Here is a 13,798-nt window from a genome sequence, read left to right on the forward strand (position 1 = left end):
ATCAGTCTTCCCTGTAACTCTACAGGTCACAGACTGCTACTTTCAAAAAGATGCGCCGTGAAGTGACAGTTTGCTCCGCTCCCGTTGCTATGGCAACTCTGCTCAAGCCAAACCAGCCACTATCTCTAACAAAGTATAATCCTACATACTTACCGTATTAACTACTGTTTAAACAACACATAACCATAGAAATAAAATTACACATCGTCACACTGCCCACCAACATTCTGTTTTCCATTTTTGAGTTCGGAGTAGAGTGACTGCATTGGGAGACGGTGGTCAGGCATCCAGACAATGTGACCAGTTCACTGGAGTTGATGGCGGAGGACCATCGCTTCAATGCTGGTGGTCTTTGCTTCTTCCAGCACGCTGACATTTGTCCGCTTGTCTTCCCAAGAGATTTGCAGGATTTTCCAGAGGCAGCACTGATGGAATCATTCCAGGAGTTGCATGTGATGTCTGTAGACAGTCCACATCTCGCAAGCATATAGCAGGGTTAGGAGGACAATAACTTTATAGACCGGCATCTCGGTCTCCCTACGGATGTCCTGGTCCTCAAACACTCTGCTTCATTCGGAAGAATGTTGCACTCGCAGAGCTCAGGCGGTGTTGAATTTCAGTGTCAATGTTGACTTTGGTGGAGAGGTGGCTGCCAACGGAGCGGAAATGGTCCACATTTTCTAATGTTACACCCTTAAGCTGTATTTCTGGCATTGGAGAGGGATTGGCTAGAAGAGCACTTTGGTTTTCTCGATGTTTAATGACAGGTCGACCTTCTCGTATGCTTTTGCGAAGGTGTTTAGAGTGGCTTGTAAGTCTTCTTCTGAATGTGCATAGATGACGTTGTCATCAGCATACTGGAGTTATAATATAATAATATTATGTAATATCTAATGAGTTGCCGGATGTCCCTCCTGCAAGAGCAAAGTTTGTGTCATTTAATAATTTCCCCCCCGTGTTTTTATGATAGAGTCAAATAGGAAATTATATTGATAACCCAGGAACAAAACTGTTGCTACAGAGTGTGATTGCATGCACGGCTTACCCGTGGCTCTCCCTCTCTGTCTGATGATGATTCCTTCCTGTTTCAGAACCGCGCCGTGCTCCACATCGCGCTGCGGAATCGCTCCAACACTCCCATCTTGGTGGACGGCAAAGACGTGGTTCCGGAAGTGAACAAAGTGCTGGAGAAGATGAAGGGTTTCTGCCAGGTAGGAATGACGCAGCCGTTGTGCTTTCTCTAGGAATGGCGTGATACGTATCCTAGCTAGAGTATGGCATAACAACATTTGCAGGAATTGCTGTAGATCAGGCCTGGGCCAACTTCGGCCCTCCCTCCAGGTGTTTTGGACTTCAACTCCCACAATTCCTAACAGCCTACCGGCTGTTAGGAATTGTGGGAGTTGAAGTCCAAAACACCTGGAGGGAGGCCCGAAGTTGGCCCAGGCCTGCTGTAGATGTTCCCGCCATATAATCCGGTTCAAAGCAGATGATCTGGATTTTATATGTTTTAATCCCAGTGCTCTCTGTGTTGTTTTCCGTGTTGCAGAAAGTTCGCAGCGGGGACTGGAAAGGCTACACTGGGAAAGCCATGACGGACGTGGTCAACGTTGGGATTGGCGGGTCGGACCTGGTGAGCTGCATTACTGACTTCGGTTAATGATTATGAATTGTTATTATTTGTATTCCGCTTTTTCAAAAACTGGCTCACACTGAACCTTATTGATGATGCATCTAGGGAAAACTTACCCAACATATAACACAGTTTAAGTGAGAAAAGTGGTGTGGAAATGCAGTAAATAATAATAGTAATAATAATAATAATGGCTGGAGACCCAAGCTAGTCCCCCCAGGGGTGAGAAAAGCAATATAGAAATGCAGTAAATAATAATAATGATGATGATGATGATGATGATGATGGCTGGAGACCCAAGCTAGTCCCCCCAGGGGTGAGAAAAGCAATATAGAAATGCAGTAAATAATAATAATAATAATAATGATGATGATGATGATGATGATGATGGCTGGAGACCCAAGCTAGTTCCCCCAGGGGTGAGAAAAGCAATATAGAAATGCAGTAAATAATAATAATAATAGTAATAATAATAGTAATAATAATAATAAAGGCTGGAGACCCAGGCTAGTCCCCCAGGGGTGAGAAAAGTTGTATAGGAATGCAGTAAATAATAATAATAATAATAATAATAATAATAATAATGGCTGGAGACACAAGCTAGTCCCCCCAGGCGTGAAAAAAGAGGTATAGAAATGCAGTAAATTATAATTATAATTATAATATTAATAAGACTGGAGACCCAATCTAGTCCCCCCAGGGGTGAGAAAAGCGGTATAGAAATGTTAATAAATAATAATAATAATAGGCTGGAGACCCAAGCTACTCCCCCCAGGGGTGAGAAAAGTGGTATAGAAATGCAGTAACTAATAATAATAATAATAATAATAATAATAATAATAATAATAATGGCTGGAGACTCAAGCTATCCCCCCCCCCCCAGGGGTGAGAAAAGTGGTATAGAAATGCAGTAAATAATAATAATAATAATAATAATAATAATAAAGTCTGGAGACCCAAGGTAGTCCCCTCCAGGGGTGAGAAAAGAGGTATAGAAATGAAGTTAATAATAATAATAATAATAATAATAATAATAATAATAATAATGGCTGGAGTGCCAAGCTAGTCTCCCCAGGGGTGAGAAAAGCGGTATAGAAATGCAGTTAATAATAATAATAATAATAATAATAATAATAATAATGATAATGGCTGGATATTTATTTATTTATTTATTTATTTATTACTGGTGCTTTTACCCCGCCCTTCTCAACCCCTGGAGGGGGACTCAGGGCGGCTTACAAGAAAGGCAGAATTCGATGCCTATACATAATAATACAGAGTATACAAAATATAAAAGAACGATATACAAAATGCAATTAAAACGATTATCATAATAAAACATCCGCACTGGTACCTAAGACATTGTATAAACATCATATAAACATCATATAAAAGTCATTCTTATAATCAGCGTTTCGATTCCAAAGTTCCACATAACCAATCCGTTAGTCATTTCCTAGCCATCAGTGGAGTTCTTCTTTATTTATTTACCCGCTTGTCCAAATGCCTGGTCCCAGATCCATGTTTTTAGTTTTTTCCTGAAAGAAAGGAGCGTAGTTGCAGATCTGATTTCCCCGGGGAGAGAATTCCATAGGCGGGGGGCCACCGCTGAGAAGGCCCTGCTCCTCGTCCCCGCCAATCTCACCTGTGATAGAGGCGGGGTCGAGAGCAGGACCTCCCCAGAAGATCTTAGGCTCCAGGGTAGGACGTAGAGGGAAATCCGTTCGGACAGATACACTGGGCCGGAACCGTATAGGGTTTTATAGGTCAAAACCAGCACCTTGAATTGTGCTCGGAACTGGATTGGCAGCCAGTGGAGCTGACACAACAGGGGGGTGGTATGCTCCCTGTATGACGCCCCGGTGAGCAATCTGGCTGCCTCTCGCTGGACTAGTTGGAGTTTCCGAGCAGTCTTCAAAGGCAACCCCACGTAGAGTGCGTTGCAGTAATCTAATCGGGATGTGACAAGAGCGTGGACCACCGTGGCCAAGTCCGATACCCAAGCTAGTCCCCCCAGGGGTGAGAAAAGTGGTATAGAAATGCAGTAAATAATGATGATGATGATGATGATGATGATGATGATGATGGCTGGATACCCAAGATAGTCCTCCCCAGGGATGAGAAAAGACGTAAATAATAATAATAATAATAATAATAATAATAATAATAATAATAATGGCTAGAGACCCAATCTAGTCCCTCCAGGGGTGAGAAAAGCAGTATAGAAATGACGTAAATAATAATAATAATAATAGTAATAATAATAATAAAAATAATAATAATAAAGGCTGGAGACCCAAGCTGGTATCTAATGTTTCACAGGGGAGGGGTGCAGAGGTAGGAAAAAAAGCTACGTACATAGTTACAGTTATTTTAGATCTGTATCTAATTCTAATTAGTATCTAAGGAATCTAAACGTTCCAAATAGTCTGTTAGTATTGTATGAACCAAATTTGCAAGGTATCCTTATGACGACCATTCATAGTCGTCACACCTCGCATCTCAAATCACTCGTAAGTTGGTTCGCTTGTAAGTCAAGGTTTCACTGTGTATTAAAAATGGATGATTGAAAGCAATGCAGAGGCAATCCTCCCCGCCGAGGGAGCCTCCCAGTGCTCGGTGCCTCTTCCAACTGGGTTCTTCCTGTTTCCCAGGGCCCCCTGATGGTGACGGAAGCCCTGAAGCCCTACTCCAAGGGCGGCCCCCGTGTCTGGTTTGTGTCCAACATCGACGGCACACACATGGCCAAGACGCTGGCCGAGCTCAACCCGGAGACCACGCTCTTCATCATCGCCTCCAAGGTACGTCTTCTTTAGCGGCTCCCTGGCCTCTTTGTGTACCCTGCGTGTATGTGTATGTACGTATATGTGTGTGTGTGTGTGTGTGTGTATATATATATATATATATGCACACACACACCCTGTCACCTTCCCGCAGAAGCAGTACCTATTGATCTACTCACATTTGCATGACTCCAAACTGTTAGGTTGGCAGAAGCTGAGGCTAACAGCAGTAGTTCACCCCGCTCCCCAGATTCAAACTGCCGACCTTTCAGTCAGCAAGTTCAGCAGCTCAGCATTACCAGGGACTCATACAGATACACACATATGTACATATACATATATACACACACACACAAATTTATTTATTTATTTATTTACTTCATTTTTATACCGCATTTTTCAGCCCTTAGCAGGCGACTCAATGCGGTTTACAGTGCAATTAAAAACACGATAATACAACAACAGGATCGGCGACGTTGATCCACAACAATTAACGATCAGACAAGACAAATCAACAAACAACATATAAAGCGTCTTAATTGAAATCGGATCCGTTCTCATAGCCGTTATGCCGTTCCTATGTTCCATTACCGACTTCCTTAATTAGTTGCATTGCTTAGCCAAACGCTTGTTCGTACAGCCAGGTCTTGACCATTCTCCGAAACGTCAGCAATGAAGGTGCCTGTCTGATGTCTGCCGGCAAGGCATTCCATAGCCGCGGGGCCACCACTGAGAAGGCCCTGTCTCTCGTCCCCGCCAAGCGCGCCTGTGACGCAGGCGGGATCGAGAGCAGGGCCTCCCCAGACGATCTTAATGTTCTAGACGGTTCATAGGTGGAGATGCGTTCGGAGAGGTAAGCGGGGCCAGAACCGTTTAGGGCTTTATAGGCTAAAGCCAGCACCTTGAATTGTGCCCGGTAGCGAATTGGCAGCCAGTGGAGCTGGCTCAACAGAGGAGTGGTGTGCTCCCTGAGTGCCGCTCCCGTTAGCAACCTGGCTGCCGAGCGCTGGACCATCTGGAGCTTCCGGGCAGTCTTCAAGGGCAACCCCACGTAGAGCGCGTTGCAGTAATCAATCCGGGATGTAACCAGAGCGTGGACCACCGTGGCCAAATCAGACTTCCCAAGGTACGGGCGCAGCTGGCGCACGAGTTTGAGTTGTGCGAATGCTCCCCTGGACACCGCCGAAACCTGGGGTTCCAAGCTTAGCGAAGAGTCCAGGATCACACCCAAGCTGCGAACCTGCGTCTTCAGGGGGAGTGTAACCCCGTCCAACACAGGCTGTATCCCTATACCCTGTTCGGCCTTATGACTGACCAGGAGTGCCTCTGTCTTATCTGGATTCAATTTCAATTTGTTCGCCCTCATCCAGTCCGATACAGCGGCCAAGCAGCGGTTCAGGACTTGAACAGCCTCCTTAGTAGTAGGTGGGAAGGAGTGACAGAGTTGGACGTCATCTGCGTACAGATAACACCGCACCCCGAAACTCCGGATGATCTCTCCCAACGGCTTCATGTAGATGTTAAATAACATGGGGGACAATATTGAGCCCTGCGGAACCCCACAAGTCAATGGTTGTGAGGTAGAGCAGTTGTCCCCCAGCAACACCTTCTGAGTACGATCCTCTAGGAAGGACCTGAGCCACTGCAGAGCAGTGCCACCAAGGCCCATTCCCGCGAGGCGACTCAGAAGGATACCGTGGTCGACGGTATCGAAGGCCGCTGAGAGGTCCAGCAGAACTAACAGGGACACACTCCCCCTGTCTAGCTCCCTGCGCAGATCATCCACTAAGGCGACCAAGGCTGTCTCGGTACCATGTCCCGGCCTGAAACCAGACTGTGCCGGATCTAGATAATCAGTGTCTGCCAAGAATACCTGGAGTTGTGAGGCCACCACACGTTCCAGGACTTTGCCCAAAAAGGGGAGATTGGAAACAGGCCGATAGTTGACGAATTGAGTGGGGTCCAGTGATGGTTTTTTCAACAGCGGTTTTATCACAGCTTGTTTTAAGCTGGCTGGAATTTTGCCTTCCCGAAGGGAGGCATTAACCACCACCTTCACCCACTCGGCCAATCCCCCTCTGGCCTCCTTTAGAAGCCAGGATGGGCAGGGGTCTAGGATGCATGTGGTTGCCCTCATTCCTCCAAGTATCTTGTCCACATCCTCAGGTTTCACCAATTGAAATGAATCCAACGAAATCGGATAAGCAGATGCTCGTGTTACATCCTCTGAGACTGCCGTTAACATGGTGTCCAGGTCAGAACGGATCAAAGCGACTTTGTCCGCAAAGAACCGAGCAAATGCTTCACAGCGGGCTGTCGAGTTGTCAGGGTTCCCATCCGGCGTGGTGGGATTTAATAGACCTCTGACAACTCGAAACAGCTCAGCCGGACGGTTCTTTGCGGACGCAATATTGGCCGCAAAGAAGGATTTCTTCGCCGCCTTTATTGCCACGGCATATGCCCTAAGAAGGGCAACATACCGTGTTCGGTTTAACTCGCTCGGGTCCGAACGCCACACGCGCTCTAGTCTCCTCTTCCTTCGCTTCATCGCTGCCAGCTCCTCGGTGAACCAAGGAGCTGGTTTAGCTCGGCTACTTGAGAGGGGACGTTCTGGAGCAATCGTGTCTATTGCCCTAGTCATCTCCCCATTCCAGAGAGACACCAGGGCATCAACAGGATCACCAACCGAGGAAGCGGGAAAATCCCCAAGAGCCGTCAGGAATCCATTCGGATCCATAAGCCTCCTGGGGCGGACCAACTTAATGGGTCCCCCACCTCTGCAGAGGTTAGGAGGTGCAGCAAGTCTAAAGCTGACCAGATAGTGGTCGGTCCATGGCAACGGAGAGATGGATAACTCCTCAACACCGCCACTTTGCTCCCATCCCTGACAGAAAACCAAGTCCAATGTGTGTCCAGCACTGTGAGTGGGGCCAGATACCTGTTGGGACAGCCCCATGGTTGCCATGGAAGACATGAAGTCCTGAGCCGCTCCTACTAGGGTAGTCTCGGCATGTACATTGAAGTCCCCCAGCACAAGAAGCCGTTGGGACTCCAACGCCAGGCTCGAGACCACCCCTGCTAGCTCAGGTAGGGAGACTGTAGTGCAGCGAGGTGGGCGGTACACTAACAGAATCCCTATTCTGTCCCGGTCACCCACCCTCAGGTAGACACATTCAAAATTAGTTGACTGCGGGATGGGGCCTCTGGTCAGTGGGATAGAATTTTTATAGACTACCGCAACTCCGCCTCCCCGCCCTCCAGGTCTTGATTGGTGCTGTACGGAGAAGCCTGGTGGACAAAGCTGGGTCAAATTTACACCTCCGGCTTCGTCCAGCCAGGTCTCCGTAATGCACGCCAGATCTGCCCGCTCCTCCAGAATTATATCTTGGATAAAAGATGTTTTTCCGTTGACAGATCTGGCGTTCAACAGCACCAACTTCAACCCAGAGGGACCGCCATCCTTGGAACACCCACTTACCACGTCAGGAGACCGATTACAAGTTCTTAAATTTCTTTTTCTATCTCTAGGCCGGATTTGAGTTATTTTAGATTTTTCACTATTTCTAGGCCGAATTGGCGGTCTCCCTTTCCCGCATCTCCCCCTCCCCGTTATGGTTTCTATGGGGACCCCTCGGCTAATGGAATACCTCTCTTCGTCCATATTGCACTTCAAGTTAGTGGCTTCATCCCATAGTTCTCCTAATGACTCCTCTTTGTGACATACAGCCTCCTTCAAGCCCTTTCCTAACCTTGTGGTACAATTTCTAGGATCTAGCTCCCCACTCCACCCTCTATTCCCTCCCCAGGTTACCAACAATGCTGTTAAAAGATACCACGGGATGAGAGCCGACATGGATGAGCAGAGCTGGAGCAGCGTTGGTACAATCACTAGCTTCAAGTATTAGCAGGTGTTAAAGTGCAAGATACAATAAGTGCTTGACCTAACACGTTGTTAACCGTTAAAGTGCTATAACGAAGGCTTAATGGCATTAAAGTGCAAGAGTTTAAAGTGCACTTAGCATTGAGGTAGCAGAGGTCTAAAGTGCAAAATTATACTTGGTGGTTTAAAGTGCTGGCAGACGGAGAAATTAGCAGCGTTGGCCAAGATGATCGTACTGATGATAAGGCAACAATGATTCAGATGTAGTCTAAGGACGGGTGATGTAAAAAACAGCGGATGGGTCATTCAGTCTTTCCAGAGATGGTCCATGCCGCGGTTGGTCAACACAATATTGGTCTACACAGAAGAGGTCAACACAAAAATGGACTACACACAACGATCTGCACAATGGGTAGTTCATAAAGTTGGACGACACAATCAATGTATACCGCCTCAATGATAAAGGCCCAGATGGTAAGGGCCCAGTCGGAGCAGTACTACCAGCGCAGCGGCCTGTTTTGGTGAGGCCCAGATGATGAAGGCCTCGCTGGAGCAGAAGGCCCCCAACTCGCCTCCCCCCCAACAATCCACGGGGGGGGGGGCAGAAGATGGAGGGTCAGTGGCAGGACCCAGCCCGGGCGACACTCACGACGCTGCGGCCTACTTGGTGAGGCCCAGATGGGAAGGCCTCGCTGGGGCGGCGCTCTCGGCGCACACATATACATACATATACATATAAGTACATATTCATATATTAATATATTTATATTGTACATATATATATATATTAATATGTATTAACATATTAATATGTATTAATAATGTATTAATAATGTATTAATATATTAATATGTATTAATATATTAATATTATATTATTAATATAATATAATATAATATAATGTGGCTGACAGTCATGCTGGCCACATGACCTTGGAGGTGTCTACGGACAACGCTGGCTCTTCAACTAAGAAATGGAGATGAGCACCACATCCCAGAGTCAGACATGACTGGACTTAATGTCAGGGAACTACCTTTACCTTTTTTATATTATATTATATATTATATATTATATTAATATTATATATTATATTATATGGAGTCCCCGGTGGCGCAGTGGGTTAAAGCACTGAGCTGCTGAGCTTGTTGATCGAAAGGTCGCAGGTTCGATTCCGGGGAGCGGCGTGAGCTTCTGCTGTCAGCCTTAGCTTCTGCCAACCTAGCAGTTTGAAAACATTCAAATGTGAGTAGATCAATAGGTACTGCTCCGACGGGAAGGTAACGGCGTTCCATGCAGTCATGCTGGCCACATGACCTTGGAAGTGTCTGCTGACAACGCCGGCTCTTTGGCTTAGAAATGGAGATGAGCACCACACCCTAGAGTCAGACATGACTGGACTTAATGTCAGGGGACAACCTTTACCTTATTATATTATATATTAATATATGTATTAATATATTAATACATATATTAATTTTGGATAACATTAGGAAGGCTTTACATATATATGGTTGGAGTCAGACTTTAAAGAGGTTCCTGCTCCGACTTGCGAACACATTCAACTTAAGGACAAGCCTACAGAATCTTTCCTGTTTGCAACTCGGGCATGTCCGCCTGTGCCTTGGGTTGGGTGGCCTCTTGGTGTGGGCCCCCTTTAATGCTGCCGGACAGGGCTTCTCTTTGTGCGATTGTGGCTGATAGACCGAACGGAGAAGCTGCGACGCTCGATGGATGGGATGCCAAGCGCATCCTTCTGCCGCTCTTCCTCCCCTGAGCTCATCTTGGAAATGGCCAACGACATGAGCGGAGCCCGGCGCATCAAGGGAGCTTCTGTTGGCCTGCCTTTGTCGTCGTTTTTTACTGTTTCTTTTTTGGCCCTCGTTTGCCGCTGTAAAATAATTGGATAGATTTGGAAAGGGATGAATGGCATTTTTTGGCAAGGCTTGCTTTGGATCAACTGGCCTTTTGTTGCACGACGGGACCCGAGCGCCCTTGAGGGCAGATGGGAGAGACGGGGAATGCTGCCTTGGCCCGCAAAGCCACGCATGAATGCTTGACTGCACCCCAAGAGCGGAGAGGGCCCTCCCTCGGAGGCCTGCATGGCTGACCACGCCTGCCCTTCCTTCCTCAAGCGGGGTTTTCGCTAATGAGGACGTTGCATTGTCCAAAACCCACGGAGAACAAATGTCCCCGTGTTTAGGTTTGGAGCGGAAAGCAAATCAAAACGTTGGCTCTTGCACGTTTCCAAATGAGCCGTGAGAAAGAAGGACAGCGTGTTCTCTGCCTTGAATTCAATCCCGAATGAGTTTTCTCCTGTGTGTTGCCCAAAGAAATCGGAGAGACAGGTCTGGTGCCAGGCTAGGGAGGAAAGCGGCTTTCTCACCACTGGGTTGTTGTAGGTTTTTTCGTGCTATATGGCCATGTTCTAGAGGCATTCTCTCCTGACGTTTCGCCTGCATCTATGGCAAGCATCCTCAGAGGTAGTGAGGTCTATTGGAACTAGGAAAGTGGGTTTATTTATAGATGGTAGCGGGGTATATATAAAGTTTTATTATTATTGGGTGGTTGTAGGTTTTTCCGGGCTATATGGCCATGTTCTAGAGGCATTCTCTCCTGACGTTTCGCCTGCATCTATGGCAAGCATCCTCAGAGGTAGTGAGGTCTGTTGGAACTAGGAAAGTGGGTTTATTTATAGATGGTAGCGGGGTATAAATAAAGTTTTATTATTATTGGGTTGTTGTAGGTTTTTTCGGGCTATATGGCCATGTTCTAGAAGCATTCTCTCCTGACGTTTTGCCTGCATCTATGGCAAGCATCCTCAGAGGTAGTGAGGTCTATTGGAACTAGGAAAGTGGGTTTATTTATAGATGGTAGCAGGGTATATATAAAGTTTTATTATTATTGGGTGGTTGTAGGTTTTTCCGGGCTATATGGCCATGTTCTAGAGGCATTCTCTCCTGACGTTTCGCCTGCATCTATGGCAAGCATCCTCAGAGGTAGTGAGGTCTGTTGGAATTAGTAAAAAGGGTTGTCTGCTGGAGCTAGGTGTGAATGTTTCAACTGACCACCTTGATTAGCATTTGATGGCCTGGCAGTGCCTGGAGCAATCTTTTGTTGAGAGGTGATTAGATGTCCCTGATTGTTTCCCCCTGCTGTTTTGCTGTTGTAATTTTAGAGTTTTTTTAATACTGGTAGCCAGATTTTGTTCATGTTCATGGTTTCCTCCTTTATGTTGAAATTGTCTGCATGCTTCTGGATTTCAGTGGCTTCTCTGTGTAGTCTGACATGGTGGTTGTGAGAGTGGTCCACCATTTCTGTGTTCTCAAATAATATGGCGTATACCATGCAGCTGTGGAGAAGTCTCCAGAGGGACCACTAAACGCAGTAGCATTGCCCAAATGCGAATCAAGGAACGTGAAAGGCACTGCAGACTATGTCAACCAGAGAAGTCAGCCATAGCAGAGCACCTGAGGAACCAACCTGGACACAGCATACCATTTGAGAACACAGAAATGCTGGACCACACCAGCTGTGACCAACAGTGCTGTGGAATTTGAAGAGGCATGAATGGAGGGCGAAAGGGGGAAACGTGCCAAGACGAAGAAGGTGCGTCAAGCCAGCTTTGTCCAGGACTGCCTTTCACCTGGAAACTGATGCCCTCACTATAGGAGAACATGTGGGTCAAGAATAGGGCTCCACAGTCACCTACATATCCACCCCCAAGACTCTACACTTGGAGGGCCATCATCCTCGGGCAACGAGGGATCGCCTAAGTAAGTAAAGTATACATCATCCTTCGTTCCAAAGCTTGGCTCTAGGTCAGGTATGTGCAAACTTTGGCTTTCCAGGTCTTCTGGACTTCAATTCCCACAATTCCTAACAGCCTGCTGGTTTTCTCATGTGTAATCTAGGTGTTGGGAGCTGCTCTGTTGCATTTTGTGCCTCTTTAAATTCTGTATATCCCTTTCTAGGCCAGGGATGGATTTCACACTCTTCTTTTTATTTCTTGTCGCGCAGACTTTCACCACTCAAGAGACCATCACCAACGCGGAGACGGCCAAGGAGTGGTTCCTGAAGTCGGCAAAAGATGTAAGTCGAAGCGTATTTGAGGGACTCGGTGCAAACTCGGCACTGCTCAGGAACCCCCAGCATCCTTAGCTGTTGCTGGGCTCGCAGTACAACATTTATTTTATTATTTGCTAGCCGTCCCCTGTCACGCATTGCTGTGGCCCACATGGGGGTTCTGTGCGGAAGGTTTGGCCCAATTCTGTAATGGGTGGAGTTCAGAATGCTCTGTGATTGTAGGTGAACTATAAATCCCAGCAACTACAACTCCCAAATGTCAAGATTCTATTTCCCCCAAACTCCAGCAGTGTTCACTTTGGGGCATATTGAGTATTCGTGTAGAGTTTGGTCCAGATGCATCATTGTTTGAGTCCACAGTGATATCTGGATGTAGGTGAACTACAACTTCCAAACTCAATGCCCACCAAACTCTTGTAGTGTTTTCGGTTGATCATGGGAGTTCTGTGTCCCAAGACTGGTTCAATTCCATCGTTGGTGGAGTTCAGAATGCTCTTTGATTGTAGGTGAACTATAAATCCCAGCAACTACAACTCCCAAATGTCAAGGTCCATTCCCCCAAACTCCATCTGTGTTCATGTTTGGGCATATGGAATATTTGTGCCAAGTTTGGTCCAGATCCATCATTGTTTAGTGCTCTCTGGATGGAGGTGAACTACAACTCCCAAACTCAACATCAATGCCCACCAAACTCTTGCAGTGTTTTCGGTTGATCATGGGAGTTCTGTGTCCCAAGTTTGGTTCAGTTCCATCGTTGGTGGAGTTCAGAATGTTCTTTGATTGTAGGTGAACTATAAATCCCAGCAACTACAACTCCCAAATGTCAAGGCCTATTTTCCCCAAACTCCACCAGTGTTCACATTTAGCATACTGAGTATTTGTGCCAAGTTTGGTCCAGATCCATAGTGCTCTCTTTAGGTGTACTACAACTCGCAAACTCAAGGTCAATACCCACCAAACCCTTCCAGGGTTTTCTGTTGGTCGTGGGCATTCTTTGTGCCAAGTTTGGTTCAATTCCATCGTTGGTGGAGTTCAGAATACTCTTTAATTGTAGGTGAACCATAAATTCCAACAACTACAACTCCCAAATTATGTTTCATAACAGGAGCAAACTTACAGTTATGAAGTAGCAAAAGAATGTTATGGTTGGGGGTCACCACAACATGAGGAACTGTATTAAGGGGTTGCGGGATTAGGAAGGTTGAGAAACATTGGTCTAGGTGCTCTTACTGCTTATTACAGGGGAAACCAGCTGATCCCCAACCCATCTAAAACACAGACATGTGCTTTCCACCTTAAGAACAGAGAAGCATCCCGAGCTCTGAGGATTATTACCTGGGAAGGAATCCCACGGGAGCATTGCAGCACACCCAAATACCTGGGAGGAGTCACTCTGGACCGTGCTCTGACCTACAAGAA

The 13,798-nt window shown here is 46.5% G+C and overlaps 1 protein-coding gene across 1 annotated transcript in view; it reads left to right on the plus strand.

Moving 5' to 3' along the window:
* GPI (glucose-6-phosphate isomerase) overlaps positions 1-13,798 on the plus strand; it is a 61,940-nt gene that overhangs the window by 20,616 nt on the left and 27,526 nt on the right. Inside the window, exons 4-7 of the mRNA XM_067470953.1 lie at positions 1,092-1,211; positions 1,550-1,633; positions 4,288-4,434; positions 12,314-12,385. Coding sequence (XP_067327054.1) covers positions 1,092-1,211; positions 1,550-1,633; positions 4,288-4,434; positions 12,314-12,385 — 423 coding nt within the window. The remainder of the gene's footprint in view (positions 1-1,091; positions 1,212-1,549; positions 1,634-4,287; positions 4,435-12,313; positions 12,386-13,798) is intronic.

The sequence above is a fragment of the Anolis sagrei genome, chromosome 8 (assembly GCF_037176765.1).
Source record: "Anolis sagrei isolate rAnoSag1 chromosome 8, rAnoSag1.mat, whole genome shotgun sequence".
NCBI lineage: Eukaryota > Metazoa > Chordata > Lepidosauria > Squamata > Dactyloidae > Anolis > Anolis sagrei.